Genomic DNA, 16766 nt, shown 5'->3' with positions numbered 1-16766 from the left:
AAGGCAGCCGCGCCTTGATGTGGTTCACTGACACCTGTATACCCACACACACACAGATATAGCATGAGCTGTGTTATACAGTGTATGCGATCAGTAATGGTTCAGTGGTCAGTCGGTTGCGGTCAGTGATGGTCACCTTGCGGTCAAGACGGTTGATGATGATCCTGTAGGAGGGAGTGGTGATGTTCAAGTTCTTGAAACACAGACCTGACGTTCCACCACTAGGGCTCTGAGAGAAAGATGTCCAAGTAACACAGTGTAATAATGACCATACAATTACTATGATAATGATCATGATTAGATGTTAAAAGGAAACTCACAGGTCGTCTGATGGAGTTGACGCTCTAAATATGAAACAAGAAAAAGTAAACCAATCAGAATCAGGTGCTTATAGCATCCTATGACAGTTTGTAATAGCGAGTGTATTTAAAACAGAGAGCGTTTGTGTGTGTGTTTTAGCTTGTGTGTGTGTGTGTATGTGTACCTGGCTGGTAGGGCATTTGTTCACTGTTCCTATGATGTTCTCTGTGGGCAGGTAGACCAGGATGTAGGAGCCGTTATCATACAGCGCCACGTTGTTACCGTCAAACGTTATCACACGCAGGTCTGACATCACAGAGCAGCGACCTAACACATACACACACATGCACGGATAGGCAAACACACACAAGCACAGTATGTTTGTAAAATGTGTGTGTGTTGGTATGTATGTAGTGTGTGTTACCACAGTAGTGTGTGTTCTTACAGGGGCACTGCCAGAGCGGGCAGCAGGGGTCGGTGTTGGTGAGGACAGCCATGCCCAGCAGAGAGCAGCGAGGAGGAGTGGTGTTGTACCGACAGTGGAGGGAGGAGTTATGGAGGAGCAGCTCCCCATTAAAACAGATCAGCTCTGCACATTCATCAACACGGTAGGAATACGGGGGCTGGAGAGAACAGAGAGAGACGAGAGAGAGGGAGATCAGAGAGATCAAAAATTCAGCTACTGGCAAAGGGAGTTCTCCAGGGCTGCATGCTTGGCCCTCTTATCATGTCCATACAAAATGTCTCTCACAGATAGGCTCTTACTGTGCAGGGGGTGGTGGGCAGGAGGAAGGGGGACAGCCCTGTCGGCATGCTGACTGCCTCAGGTGTATGAGAGGAGTCTGGGCTAGTGGCTGTTTCCGTTGTTATGGACCCCGTCGTCTCGGGGGGTGATGTCGACATGGTAACGGAGGTGTCATAAATGACTGGGAATACAGAGGTAGTCTCCGTGGGCGTAGCAACAGGACGGTGTGTTTCTGTGGTGGTCAGGGTGGGGGTGGAGGAAGAGAGAGGGGGAGCAAGGGAAAAGGAAGTGGGGGAGGAGATAGGGGGAGCTGAGGGGAGCTGGAAGGCTGGGTGGAAGGCTGGGGAGGGGTAGCAGGAGGGGGGAGGGGGAGAGCGAGAGGGAGAATCAGGAGAGAGAAGAGGAGTGGTGGATTCGGTCACTACCAGGCTGGGGGAAGTAGGGGATGGCATTTCCATAGTTACTCTAGTGACCACTGCAGGGGTCAAGGTCGGGGTCGTGACCCCAGTGGTGCTGCTAGTAATGGTGGGGGAGATGGAGGGAGAGACTGCAGGTAAAGGGGTGTCCTCAGTCACAGTGGAGGTGGAGGGTGCGGGCAGAGAAGGGGGAGGAGGAGAGGGGGAGTGAGGAGGTGTGAGGGTGGGAGTGAAACTCTCTGTTAGGTGGGCTGTACTGGGCATAGTGGGGGCTCTGGTGGCAGTAACAGTTGTAGAGGCAGCACTGGTTGTAGTTCTGGTACTACTAGTAGTGGTCCTAGATGTAGTAATAGTACTAGTAGACCTAACAGTAGTAGTAGTGGGGATGGTGGTCGTTCGGTTTACGAAGGCGTAGGGTGTAGGAGTGGGAGGTAGGGACACACCTGAGGAAAGACACACAGACATACATTACTCTAAAAACGATATAACTTTACCGATCCTGGTGTGATGCACACTCTACTCACAGTCCTCTGTGTAGACACATCTCCTGGTGACCTCATCAAGAACCATGTTTTTGGGGCAGCGAGGGAAACAGCCCTCCACCCTGCCAGACACACATATAGACATGGACAAATGTTCAAAGCGCGTATTAATCATGCCCTTACAGTGTATAACCATGTTGTACGTGTGTGTTTGTAAGTGTGCATGTCTAACTGTGTGTTAGGCGTGTTCTTACGGGGGCAGGAAGTGGCAGCGTGTGGCAGCGGGGTCGCTGCATGTACGGACACACGGACTGGCACATGCATGGTAGCGCCACTCACACATCATGCGGTACGGGATCACAAAACTGCTCTCTGTAATACAAACATACACATTGTGAACATACACATAAGAACTACAGTAAAATAAACTGTGTGTGTGCTGCTGCGTATTATGAATTTGTATTTCTATCTAACCTTCCAGGGTAAAGGAGCTGCTGGTCTTGAAGTTGTCAGAGTTGTCATATTTCTGAGCTCGTGCAGACGTGCGTGTCAGAGTCAAGAACACTCCTGGCTGGCCAATCAGCTCAAAAGAGGTGTGGCCAGGCAGGAACACCCCCTGGTGCTGCAGGAAGGAAGCCCTGTGGCCAAACTCCTCCCCTCGGGTCCACTGCTCCAACCGCAGCCCAGTACGCTCAGACACAACCAGGAAGTAGTTAGGACGCTCTGCTGACTCCAGAGAGACCACCGGGAGACCTGTAATACAGAGTTTAACATATGGGTGAAGCTCATGTGAGTTGAGTTTGTGTGTGTTTTGCCTGTGTAGGTGTGTGGGAGACTCACGTGATGTGCGGTCCTTCTGTAGTCCTGCTGTGATCATGAAGTTGAAGAGTAGCCCAGGGGGAGGCAGCCCGCCTACGAACTCCCTAACTAGAGGAAACACTGACCCACTGGTTCTGTTCACACCGAAGACTGTAGCGTTATATACAGCACTGACCACCGAAAACGGTCCTTCACCTAACTCTACAGAGAGAGAGAGAGAGAGAGAGAGAGAGAGCGAGAGATAGAGCGAGAGAGAGAGAGAGATAGGGGTGGAGGTTGAGTGACTATATTAGGTAGCTCAGTTTGTATATGTGTATTTGTATTTTTGTGTGATTGCATGGTGTTCCTTTGTGAGTCATTTTGGTTAGCGTTCAAACAGACCTTGGTTGTAGTATTCACAATCATAGGCTGAAAGAAAAAACAAGTACAAACATTTAGAAACATACAACATCACATATGTACAGTATGTGATAGTACTGTAGCCATTCATAGCCAAGACATACTGTGTAGATCAAGCAGGGATAGAGAGACCATGGTATTGTGTGTGTGTGTGTGTGTGCACGTGTATCTGTGGTCATTTGATAACAGATATAAATATTTTAGGGTCAGAGGGGGTACTCTATAGTTCTGTGTACTGGCATGTGTGTGTGTGTGCATGCGGGCATGTAGGAGCATTGACTGACCCAGCACCTATGCTGACAGACAGAGAAAGTCAGAGGAACAGACACACATTGCGTGTGTATATGTGTCTGTACTCACGGCAGACAGAGGGGTTTCTCCAGACCACAGTGACACCGTTTTGACAGCAGGTATGTGCATAGGCAGCAATGGACGTACACAGACACTCACAGTCTCCGCCTCGGTTACAGTTACACGTGTCTGTCAAGCAGTTCCTATAGAACCATGATACATCCACCTACACACACACAAAAACACACACACATGAAAACACACACACAGGTCATATCTACCTGGGGGGTGAGTGAGGGTTTAGAGTGGGAGACAGGTCATTGGGGTTAGATGTGGGTTAGGAGTGTGTGTGAATAATGTAGGTAGGAATGAGTGACATGTTTGTGTGTGTTGAAGGGGAGTGAATAGGAGTGATGGGACATCAGAACAATGAGATGTGGGTTAAACTCTGGAACACAGGGATCAAAACACATTTTATTTGTCACATGCTTCGTAAACAGGTGTAGACTAACAGTGAAATGCTTACTTATGGGCTCTTCCCAACTATGCAGAGACAAAATAGAAAAATAATAGAAAAAGAATGACACGAGGAAGAAATACACAATGAGGAACGTTATATACACGGGGTACCAGTACTGAGTTGATGTGCAGGGGAACAATGTAATTGAGGTAGATATGTACACATAGGTAGCGGTAAAGTGACTAGGCAACAGGATAGATAATAAACAGTTGCAGCAGCATATGTGATGAGTCAAAGAGTTAGTTCATAAAGGGTCAATGGAGATGGTCTGGGTAGCTATTTTGTTAACTATTTAGCATACTTATGGCTTGGGGGTAGAAGCTGTTCAAGGTCCTGTTGGTTCCAGACTTAGTGCATCGGTACCACTTGGCGTGCGGTAGCAGAGAGAACAGTCTATGGGTGGCTGGAGTCATTGACAGTTTTTAGGGCCTTCCCCTGACACCACCTGGTATAGAGGTCCAGGATGGCAGGGTGCTCGACCCCAGTAATGTACTAGGCCATATGCACTGCCCTCTGTAGCACCTTCTGGTCAGATGCCAAGCACTTACCATATGAAGAAGTGAAGCAGCCGGTCAAGATGCTCTCGATGGTATAGCTCAGGGCCCATGCCAAATCTTTTCAGCCTCCTGAGGGGTAAGAGGCCATCTTGTGCTTTCTTCACGACTGTGTTGGTGTGTATGGACCATATTAATTATTTACTGACGTGAACAGCGAAGAGCTTGAAGCTCTCAACCCGTTGATGTGGGCATGCTCGGCCCTCCTTTTTCTGTAGCCCACGATCAGCTTCTTTGTCTTGCTGCCGTTGAGGTTGTCACTGACCTCCTCCCTATAGGCTGTCTTATTGTCGTTGGTGATCAGGCCTACCATCATCGTGTTGTCAGCAAAACTTTTGATGGTTTTGGAGTCGTAGGTTGAGATGCAATCATGGTTGAACAGGGAGTACAGTACGGGACAAACACACACACCCCTGAAAGCCCCCATATTGAAGGTCAGCATGGCGGATGTGTTGTTGCCTACCCTCACAATATGGGGGTGGCCTATCAGGAAGTCCAGGATCCAATTGCAGAGGGAGGTGTTCAGTCCTAGGGTCATGAGCTTCAGTAGTGGTGAGTGGGTAAAATCAACAGGGAAGGAATGCCAGGAAAAAACACCATATTACAACCTATGTGTTGTGATAATTGCATTGTTTGTTCTATAACCTGTTAGTTCATATGCCTTGACACCGTGATTTATAGGTCTACAGCTGAGACAATAAGACACAGTGTCAGAATAAATTCAACCACATCTTTGTTTCATCTATCCGATGAAGTCCACAAAACATATTGCATGTCACAAACCCTTACATGACCTACAGCATGGTCAAGCAAATGAATGTTTCCCACATTTTCGGACTACTAAACAACTATTGATTTAGAACCATGGAGAGTTACCGCAAGTCGCAAAGAAAACAGGCGTTGCCTCCACTATTCCAGCACCATTTCAACATCTAATATAGTGACAACTAAAATGTAACAAAAACGATTTAGTCCAATCAACGTAAGCTAAATATGGTGTGGCTGTCTATGGTACTGATTTGTGTGTCTGTACGTGCAAGTAGAAGAAAACATGTTAACTCACCTTACTTGTAGAGAAACGCCAATGCCATTCTCCTATTTCATGTTGCCTAAACGGTGTATGACTCTGTCATACACGCTTTTAGTTTTTGTGGTCTTTGGCTACCTGGATAAAATGCTTTCTCGCTTCCCTAACTTCCTTTCACGGGCAACGATGCGCCAAGCCAGCTAGTTAACATTAGCCTACATTACAGTGCATTCAGAAATTATTCAGACCTCTTGACTTTTTCCACATTTTGTTACGTTAAAGCTTTGTTCTAAAATTGATTAAATGGGGTTTCCCCCTCATCAATCTACACAAAATACCCCATAAGGACAAAGCAAAAGCAGGTTTTTAGCAATGTTTGCAAATGTACATATGCAAATGTGGTATTCAGACACTTTAATCAGTACTTTGTTGAAGCACCTTTGGCAGCGATTACAGCCTCTAGTCTTCTTGGGTATGAGGCTACATGCTTGGCACACTTGTATTTGGGGAGTTTCTCCCATTCTTCTCTTCAGATCCTCTCCTTATTAATTCATATAGAAGTAGCCCATTTCACCGTGACAGACAATTTACATTTGAGGCATGCTATGCTAATCTAAGGCGAGGATTAGCTAGATGAGCCGGATACATTTTTCTATTACATGAGAGCCCAAGCACACCCCTAAAGTTTTCTCAGGTTATATACAGATATTTGTGCATCTCCAGTCAGAACAGAACCTGCCCAAACGTTTTCCCCCTGGTGCATTTTCCGGCTGGCGCCCGCATTGCCTTTATCGTTGTTTTCCTTACTAATAATTACTATGTGCATTCTTATCAAAGTACATTCCTTATTACCTTATCATAATACAGTTTCTGTGTATTGTGTTATGTAATTTCTACTGTAGCACACCTTATTTATGTATGGAGTATAATGTATTCTGTGTGTATTCCTTTACCGTGCACCCTTGAGGTACTGATTTCATAAACTTTATGGTGTTATAGGAGAATTGTGCTTATGTAAACTCAGAAAAAAAAGAAACATCCCTTTTTCAGGACCCTGTCTTTCAAAGATATTTCATAAAAATCCAAATAACTTCACAGATCTTCATTGTAAATGGTTTACACACTCTTTCCCATGCTTTCCCAACAATTAATGAACATGCACCTCTGGAACGGTCGTTAAAACACTAACAGCTTACAGATGGTAGGCAATTAAGGTCACAGATGTGAAAACTTAGGACACTAAAGAGGCCTTTCTACTGACTCTGAAAAACACCAAAAGAAAGATGCCCAGGGTCCCTGCTCATCTGCGTGAACGTGCCGCAGGCATGCTGCAAGGAGCCATGAGGACTGCAGATATGGCCAGGGCAATAAATTGCAATGTCCGTACTGTGAGACGCCTAAGACAGTGCTACAGGGAGACAGGACGGAGAGCGGATCGTCCTCACCATGTCAGACCACGTGTAACAACACCTGCACAGGATCGGTACATCTGAACATCACACCTGCGGGACAGGTACAGGATGGCAACAACATCTGCCCAAGTTACACCAGGAACGCACAATCCCTCCATCAGTGCTCAGACTGTCTGCAGTAGGCTGAGAGAGGCTGGACTGAGGGCTTGTAGGCCTGTTGTAAGGCAGGTCCTCACCAGACATCACCGGCAACAACATCGCCTATGGGCACAAACCCACCGTCACTGGACCAGACAGGACTGGCAAAAAGTGCTCTTCACAGACGAGTCACAGGTTTGTCTCACCAGGAGTGATGGTCGGATTCGTGTTTATCGTTGAAGGAATGACCGTTACACCGAGGCCTGTACTCTGGAGAGGGATCGATTTGAAGGTGGAGGGTCCGTCATGGTCTGGGGCGGTGTGTCACAGCATCATCGGACTGAGCTTGTTTTCATTGCAGGCAATCTCAACACTGTGCGCTACAGGGAACACATCTTCCTCGCTCATGTGGTACCCTTCCTGCAGGCTCATCCTGACATGACCCTCCAGCAGGACAATGCCACCAGCCATACTGCTCATTCTGTGCGTGATTTCCTGCAAGACAGGAATGTCAGTGTTCTGCCATGGCCAGCGAAGTGCCCGGATCTCAATCCCATTGAGCATGTCTGGGACCTGTTGGATCGGAGGATGAGGGCTTGGGCCATTCCCCCCAGAAATGTCCGGGAACCTGCAGGTGCCTTGGTGGAAGAGTGGGGTGACATCTCACAGCAAAATCTGGTGCAGTCCATTAGGAGGAGATGCACTGCAGTACTTAATGCAGCTGATGGCCACACTAGATACAGACTGTTACTTTTGATTTTGCTTCCCCCCCTTTGTTCAGGGACACATTATTCAATTTCTGTTAGTCACATGTCTGTGGAACTTGTTCAGTTTATGTCTCAGTTGTTGAATCTTGTTATGTTCATACAAATATTTACACGTTAAGTTTGCTGAAAATAAACGCAGTTGACAGTGCTGAGTTTCGTTACCTTTTCTATTAGTTATGTAAAACAATGCTAACGCTAATGGAGTCAAAGAAGTTTTAAACCTTTAAAGCTGCCCTGGCCGTATGACCATTGCATTGGCCTGTGTATTAATTTTGCCTGCATAGCTCTGCCTTACCCTGCTCCCTAGTGGATACCTTGTGGAGCTCTTCAGTTATTAAGTTACTTCATTGTAATAAGGATCTATTGCTATATCCTGATAATTTATTATAATTACCAATAATTCCTCTTCATTCTGTACTTTCAGAAACCACACACACAGTATTAAACATAACATGCCAAAATCATAACTTGAACTGGACATCTTTCTTGCCGAAGTTTGAGGACAGCTTTTGTATTCTCGCAACAAGTTGTTTGGAGATGGAGTAGGGAGGATGAGGGAGTGGGGAGGTGGGTGAGATATTGTCCATTTAGTTTCATAAAGGAACTGTATTTGATTTGTATGTGAACTGTATGTCCAATTACAAAAAATCTTGTTCAGTAATCGTTTAGTTTGTTAGCCATTGAGGACAGCAGTACCGATCAGATGGAAAAATATATACCAATTGGTGGTTTTCCTAGCGCATGCCACAAAGCTGTTCATCATGTCCGCCATATCCACTGCCCCCCTTTTGCGATTATAGTCAAGCACACAGTCTGGTTTGATCTTTCTCTCTCCCATCAGGTTCCCTGTGGCTCTCTTCTCCTGTAGGTCCAAGGCATAGCGATTGGTCTCCACCACTATATCTCCACCACTTTCAGAAATAGCTTGAAGCACTCTGCCTCAGAGGGAGATGGCAAGGGACTTTGCACTCCAGACTGGAACTCGTCAAAGCAAACAGCAGGGCCAAACGGGGTGAAATGGATGGCGGCCTTCCAGCTACCGCAGACCCTTCGTACTTCACCCACTGTTGGTCTGCCTCCATCACCACCAGCATCTTCAGAGGGACCTGGGACTTTGTCGGTTGGAAAGGGTTCCTCAGATTCTGAGTTATCAATGGCCACAAGGCTGGGGGCAGCTCCTCAGTGTCACTGTCAGAATCTGATTCCTCACTGTCATACTCAGAATCATTGTCAGAATTTACAAATATCTCCAGAATTTCCTCATTTGTGAGTTGTCTCATTTTGAAAGACATTGCTAATGCTACAGCTTAGCCCACTAGCTACATACATAAACAACAACACTAATTGGCTCCAAGTGAGTGTCAGGGGAGATGTGATTGGCTGCCGGTGTGTTGATACTGATGATTTGTCTCCACAGATGGTTTGTTTATATAGCAAGTTAGGAGAACTAACACAGCAGGTTAGGTGAATTAACGTAGGCTCATAATTAGCTACTATTGCCCCTGACACAACGACCAGATAGAGCTGTTGAAGGCCTCGCTATTCCATCTAGCCACAACAGTAGAAACATAAAACAAACTACCTGTGGCGATCAGTATCATTACACCGGCAAGAGCCACTTGTATCCATAAATCACTATCAGAAAATGGTTTGTGTGGTAATAATTTCTTTATTTGTTGTTTAATTCATATGTTTTCAAGTAATGGTGACAAATCATGCATTCTGATTCTTGCATAGATTTTAATGGACACGTATGATGTGTGTAAAATTATTTTTTGAAGGCTGTACTGAGTATGATGAGCTAATGCTAAGCTATTTGCCGGCTATGTGTGGAGCAATGTTTGTTGACATCATTCAATACATTCTGTTTGTCACGTAAATGTCTGTCAAACCAAAGATATTATAGAAAATGAGGTGAAGGGATGGTTCACTCGTCTTTCGAGTCAACTTCAGGAAGACAATGATGGTAGATGACACAGCCCCTTTCGCCTTTGAAATACATACAGACCCAACTCATCTTGTCATCTCTTCTTATCTTTGGTTGACACAGAAAAACAAACATGGCGGTGCGCACAAACTCTGCCCACCGTCGGATTACATTAGTATTTTAGAAAGTGTTTTACTCAATTACTTCAATCACTGGTGAGCTCACCCGTGATTTGATTAATTGTAAATAGTAACTGCTATTAGCTAATTCATATTATGGTTTCGATCAGCTGAGAGTTAGCTAAATATGACAGTTTGCGTTAGCTCCCTCTTTATTCAGTTAGCACTAGGACTAACGTAGCCTACATTTCTCTGATATGGATGAGAATTGTGTTACACTGTTGCTACTTCTGTGCACATTGCATCCAAAAATAAACTGCTCACATTGAGGACATAGCGTTATTGTAAGGGATCTCGTCCTCCTCTTCTGAGGAGGAGAAGCGAGAAGGATCAGAGGACCAAAACGCAGCGTGGTAAGTGTCCATAATGTTTATTTTAAAACATAAACTGAACACTACGAAATACAAAACAATAAACGTGAAATGAACGAAACAGTCCCGTGTGGCGACAAACACTGACACGGAAGACAAACACCCACAACCCAAAACTGAAACCCAGGCTACCTAAGTATGATTCTCAATCAGGGACAACAATTGACAGCTGCCTCTGATTGAGAACCATACTAGGCCGAACTCAAAAACCAACATTGAAAAACAAACATAGACTGCCCACCCAACTCACGCCCTGACCATACTAAAACAAAGATAAAATAACAGAACTATGGTCAGAACGTGACAGTACCCCCCCCCCAAAGGTGCGGACTCCGGCCGCAAAACCTGAACCTATAGGGGAGGGTCTGGGTAGGCGTCTGTCCGCGGTGGCGGCTCTGGCACGGGACGTGGACCTCACTTCACCATAGTTTTTTTGCGCCTCTTAGCCCGCCTCCGTGGCCTGTTTAGAGCGGCGACCCTCGCCGCCGACCTTGGACTGGGGACCCACGCCACGGGTCTCGAATGGACGGGAGATTCCGGCAGCGCCGGACAGGCGGGAGACTCCAGCAGCGCCGGACAGGCGGGAGACTCCGGCAGCGCTGGAGTGAAGGGTGATTCTGGCATCGCCGGCGTGACAGGCAGCTCTGGCAGTTCCTGGCTGACTGACGGCTCTGGCAGGTCCTGGCTGACTGACGGCTATGGCAGGTCCTGGCTGACTGATGGCTCTGGCAGCTCCTGGCTGACTGACGGCTCAGGACAGACTGACGGCTCTGGCAGCTCAGGACAGACTGACGGCTCTGGCAGCTCAGGACAGACTGGTGGCTCTGGCAGCTCAGGACAGACTGGCGGCTCTGGCAGCTCAGGACAGACGGGAGACTCTGGCAGCGCTGGAGAGGAGGAAGGCTCTGGCAGCGCAGGACAGGCGGGAGCACCTGTAGGGAGAAGACAGAGAGACAGCCTGGTGCGGGGGGCTGCCACCGGAGAGCAGGTACGTGGAGGTGGCACCGGACAGACCGGACCGTGAAGGCGCACTGGAGCTCTTGAGCACCGAGCCTGCCTAACCTTACCTGGTTGAATGCTCCCCGTAGCCAGGCCAGTGCGGCGAGGTGGAATAGCCCGCACTGGGCTGTGCTGGTGAACCGGGGACACCATGCGTAAGGCTGGTGCCATGTACACCGGCCCGAGGAGACGCACTGGACACCAGATGCGCTGAGCCGGCTTCATGGCACCTGGCTCGATGCCCACTCTAGCCTGGCCGATACCGAGGTGCTGCAATGTACCGTACCGGGCAATGCACATGCACCGGGGACACCGTGTGCTCCACCGCATAACACAGTGCCTGCCTGGTCCCTCTCTCTCTCCGGTAAGCACGGGAAGTTGGCGCAGGTCTCCTACCTGACTTCGCCACACTCCCGTGTGCCTCCCCCGAGAAATTTTTGGGGCTGCCTCTCGGGCTTCCAGCCGAGCTGCCGTGCTGCCTCCTCATACCGGCGCCTCTCTGCTTTCACTGCCTCCAGCTCTGCTTTGGGGCGGCGATATTCCCCTGGCTGTGCCCATGGTCCCTTACCGTCCAGAATCTCCTCCCATGTCCAGGAGTCCTGTGTTTTTAGTCGCTGCTGCTGCTGCCCGTTACCACGCTACTTGGTCCTTGGTTGGTGGGTGTTTCTGTAAGGGATTTCGTCGAGAAGCGAGAAGGATCAGAGGACCAAAACGCAGCGTGGTATGTGTCCATAATGTTTATTTTAAAACATAAACTGAACACTACGAAATACAAAACAATAAACGTGAAATGAACGAAACAGTCCCGTGTGTCGACAAACACTGACACTGGAGACAAACACCCACAACCCAAAACTGAAACCCAGGCTACCTAAGTATGATTTTCAATCAGGGACAACAATTGACAGCTGCCTCTGATTGAGAACCATACTAGGCCGAACTCAAAAACCAACATTGAAAAACAAACATAGACTGCCCACCCAACTCACGCCCTGACCATACTAAAACAAAGATAAAATAACAGAACTATGGTCAGAACGTGACAGTTATAAAGACTGTGTTTGTGAAAAAAATGTATGTGAAAAAACGGTATGGCCAGCTCAAATGCTAGATGTTCTAATCAAGTGTTCTAATCACACCGGTTTGAGCGTATGCTGCAGGGACCACTGTAGAATGATCACACCTGTGTGTTTGTACGCGTCAAAGGGTTAAAGGTCTTATTCACATTGGCTACGGAGAGCGAGATCACAGTTGTCCGGAACAGCTGGTGCTCTCATGCTTGGTTCAGTGTTGCTTGTCTCAAAGCGAGCATAGAAGGCATTTAGGTCATCTGGTAGGCTTATGTCACTGAGCTGCTCGCAGTTGGGTTTCCCTTTGTAATCCGTGATTGTTTGCAAGTCCTGCCACATCCAACAATTGTCAGAGCTGGCCTAGTAGGATTCAATCTTAGTCCTGTATTGATGCTTTGCCTGTTTGATGGGTCGTCAGAGGTCATAGCAGGATTTCTTATAAGTGTCCCTATTAGTGTCCTGCTCCTTGAAAGCAACAGTTCTAGCCTTTAGCTCAGTAAGGATGTTGCCTGTAATCCATGGCTTCTGGTTGGGCTATGTACTGTATGTACAGTCAATGTGGGGACTTCGTCGTCGATCCACTTACTAATGAAGCCGGTGCCTGATGTGGTAAACTCCTCAATGTTATTGGATGAATCCTGTAACATATTCCAGTCTTTGCTAGTGAAACAGTGATGTAGCTTAACATCTGCTTCATTGGGCAACTTCCGTATTAAGCGTGTCTTTTGTACTTCATGTTTGAGTTTTGGCTTGTAAGCAGGAATAAGGAGGATAGAGTTATGGTCAGATTTGCCAGGGAGGGCGAGGGAAAGCCTTGTATGCATTTCTGTGTGTGGAGTAAAGGTGATCTAGAGTTTTGTCGCCTCTAGTTGCACAGGTGACATTCTGGTAAAAATTAGGTAAAACAGATTCCAGGTTCCCTGCATTAAAATCACCGGAAATGAGTAGCGTTGCCTCTGCATGTGCATTTTCTTGTTTGCTTATGGCCCTACACAGATTAGACATTAGAGATGCATGGTATGCATGTGCATGTGTGCAGTCTTTGTCATGACAACAAATTACACCCAATAAACAATAATATTTTTTTAAATAAACCTTCACATACATTATCTTACTAAAACTGTCAGCTTAATAAGGGTCACTCTTGTTATTGTTTTATTATTCAATTTGTAAGCAGATGGTGTCATTCAGCACCATTTGTTGGCCGCTTAGAGAATAAGAGCACACAACCTCCAATATCCACCTCACGCACACATTTAATAATAATTTGGTGGGTGCTTATATTTGTTTTTTGCATATCCCAACTCCCCCTGAGACACCCTTGGAGAGTGGGGCCATGGCCAGGGTCTGCCATTATCTTGGTGACACTGGAGCAATTAGGGTTAAGTGCCTTGCTCAAGGGCACATCAACAGATTTTTCACCTTGTCGGTTCGGAGATTCCAACCAGCAACCTTTTGGTTACTGGCCTAATGCTCTAATGGCTACACTTCGAAAAAAAGGTGCTATCTAGAACCTTAAAGGGTTCTTTGGCTGTCCCCATAGGAAAACCCTTCGAAGAACCTTTTTTGGTTGCAGGTAGAACCCATTTGGTTCCAGGTAGAATCCCTAGAACCCTGGAACCAAAAAGAGTTCTCCTATGTGGACAGCCGAAGAACGCTTTTGGAACCCTTTTTTCTAAGACTGTAGGCTACCTGCCGCCCACATTTAACCTGAACCCTGTATGTGTGTGTCCATTAGTGTATATCTCCTGAGAGTAGAGCATGTTTACTGAGAGCAGATAAGAATCGTTCCCATAACCCACTCCCCAGTGTGGGTGTGTGTGTACTCACCACGTTGTGACAGGGGATAAAGATGTCACTGTAGAGTAGTGCACACTCTCTCTTGGCGTACGGCTGTCTACCCAGGTCTCCTTCACACGCTCTCTTCACCACATAGTCACTCTCACACTGACACATGCACGCATGCACGCAGACACACATGCACGCACGCACGCAGACACACACACACACACACACATGCACAGAGTGAGTGGGTGTCTGATTTCTCTTAAATATCACAGGTAGGCCCTAGAGACGCAGGAGACTGGGTTGAAGGGTGGAAGCGGGGGGGGTTGAATAAGGGTAGGGGCGGGGAAATAGACCTCTTTCACTTTCCCAACTAAAGACCAAGAACATGAAATGGAAATGTTCCCCCTTTTAGCCAGCTGGTATTCATTACTCTAGGCATCATTTTTATCATTAGAAAGAAATTAAAAAATCGCTGTGAATCTGTTTAGTTCAGTTGTTATTGTTCCAAGTGGGAGTTAGAGCAGATGGTTCGGAGTTTAAAATTCCACTTTGCGTGTGTGTGTGTACCTGTCCCAGAGCCCAGCTGTCTCCAAAGCCCTGAGCATTGCTGACCTCCATGTGACTGGACGTGGTCATGTCATTCACCGTCACACTGTCAAAGTTCCCACACAGACCACTCAGGAGACCCTAGAGACAGACAGGGGGAGAAAGAGGGAGATGCGAGAAAGAAAAAGACGGAATAGGGGTGGGGGTGGGTGGGTGTGTGTGTGAGTGTTCCAACTCAGTTCTGGTGAGAGAGAGAGAGAGAGAGAGAGAGAGAGTGTGGGCGGTAAAAGTATCCTGACCTTCCACTGTGGTCCAGCTCTGATGTGCACGGTTGTCTTGCGGTCCCAGAGAACGGTCAGGTCCTGTTTGGGGAAGTGAATGGCTGTGTAGTAGCCTGCTGACCAAAGCTCAAACTCTGACCCCTTACCTACCACACTGGAGGGGCTCTGGATGAAGAGAAGAGATCACACACACACACACACATAAACTCAAATAATATGTTTGTTATAGCGGCTATCAGATCAGTAAGAGTTTCTAGCTAGTCCTAAATGAGGGTTAGTGCTGCCCACCAGGGAGCGCTCATGGACTTTCAGGTTTTAGAGTGAGAAGGGAAAGGTTGGTGTGCGTGTATGTGTGTGATGCGCACAGGCTGGCCTGAGTTGTCGTTGAAGTAAATCTTGGTGAATCCAACATGGATGACCAGCATCTTCATACAGACGATCCCACTCTGATAACAATCCTTATTCTGGGCCACGATGGACACCTCACCATCTATACTCTGGAGAGAGAGAGAGAGAGAGAGAGGAGAGAGAGCGAGCAAGAGAGAGAGCAGTCCTTATCCCGGGCTACTATGGACTGCACTTCATCTATACTCTGGGGAAAGAGTACTGTGTGCGGTGTGCAGGTCTGTCCCCAGGGCTGATAGAGTGCATTCCTGGCGCTCACTGTTCCTCCTCTGGGGGACTCTGACATTTACAGTAGCAACATCACATTCAGGGTAGGGAACGTACTAAATGATGCAGATAGCAAAGTCATGAAAAGAGCTGACATACACTATATAATTACAAAAGTATGTGGACACCCCTTCAAATTAGTGGATTCGGCTATTTAAGCCATACCCATTGCTGACAGGTGTATAAAATCGAGCACACCGCCATGCAATCTCCATAGACAAGCATTGGCAGTAGAATGGCATGTACTGAAGAGCTCAGTGACTTTCAACATGGCACCATCATAGAGCTCCCCCGGTCAAGTACTGTTGTTGTGAAGTGGAAATGTCTCGGAACAAGAACGACTCAGCCGCGAAGTGGTAAGCCACACAAGCTCACAGAACGGGTTGACCGAGTGCTGAAGTGCGTAGCGCGTAAAAATCGCCTGTCCTCAGTTGCAACACTGACTACTGAGTCCCAAACTGCCTCTGGAAGCAACATCAGCACACAAACCTACGATCACCATGTGCAATGCCAAGCATCGGCTGGAGTGGTGTAAAGCTCGTCGTCATTGAACTCTGGAGCAGTTGAAACAAGTTATCTGAATCACGCTTCACCATCTGGCAGTCCGACTGAAGAATCTGGGTTTGGCAGATGCCAGGAGAACGCTACCTGCGTTCATGGATAGGCCCCTTAACTCTAGTGAAGGGAAATCTTAATGCTACAGGATACAATGACATTCTAGACAATTATGTGCTTCCATCTTTGTGGCAAAGGCCCTTTCCTGTTTCAGCATGATAATGACCCCGTGCACAAAGCGAGGTCCATACAGAAATGTTTTGTCGAGATCGGTGTGGAAGTACTTCAACCCCATCGAACACCTTTGGGATGAATTGGAACGCCGACTGCGAGCCAGGCCTAATCGCCCAACATCAGTGTCCAACCTCACTAATGCTCTTGTGGCTGAATGGAAGCAAGCCTCCGCAGCAATGTTCTACCATCTAGTGGAAAGCCTTCCCAGAAGAGTGGAGGCTGTTGTAGCAGAAAAAGGGGGACCAACTCCATATTAATGCCCATGATTTTGGAA

At 47.3% G+C, this 16766-nt stretch overlaps 1 protein-coding gene and 1 long non-coding RNA gene across 2 annotated transcripts in view; one reads left to right on the top strand and one right to left on the bottom strand.

Annotated features, from left to right (window-relative positions):
* The window catches only part of LOC115109477 (otogelin-like protein), a 53350-nt gene that overhangs the window by 10293 nt on the left and 26291 nt on the right, over positions 1-16766 (bottom strand). Inside the window, 16 exon segments of the mRNA XM_065009765.1 lie at positions 1-34; positions 137-229; positions 321-344; positions 485-627; positions 746-923; positions 1066-1904; positions 1986-2065; positions 2198-2315; positions 2418-2696; positions 2784-2963; positions 3144-3170; positions 3522-3678; positions 14247-14363; positions 14772-14891; positions 15050-15196; positions 15397-15528. Coding sequence (XP_064865837.1) covers positions 1-34; positions 137-229; positions 321-344; positions 485-627; positions 746-923; positions 1066-1904; positions 1986-2065; positions 2198-2315; positions 2418-2696; positions 2784-2963; positions 3144-3170; positions 3522-3678; positions 14247-14363; positions 14772-14891; positions 15050-15196; positions 15397-15528 — 2668 coding nt within the window.
* LOC135564530 (uncharacterized) lies at positions 2649-10245 on the top strand. The gene is made up of 2 exons (XR_010461119.1): positions 2649-2732; positions 8712-10245. It is a non-coding gene; the product is annotated as an uncharacterized LOC135564530 (long non-coding RNA).

The sequence above is a fragment of the Oncorhynchus nerka genome, linkage group LG25 (genome assembly GCF_034236695.1).
Source record: "Oncorhynchus nerka isolate Pitt River linkage group LG25, Oner_Uvic_2.0, whole genome shotgun sequence".
NCBI classification, from domain to species: Eukaryota; Metazoa; Chordata; class Actinopteri; order Salmoniformes; family Salmonidae; genus Oncorhynchus; species Oncorhynchus nerka.
Note: the sequence above shows the minus strand (reverse complement) of the source record. Positions and strands in the feature narration are given on the sequence as shown.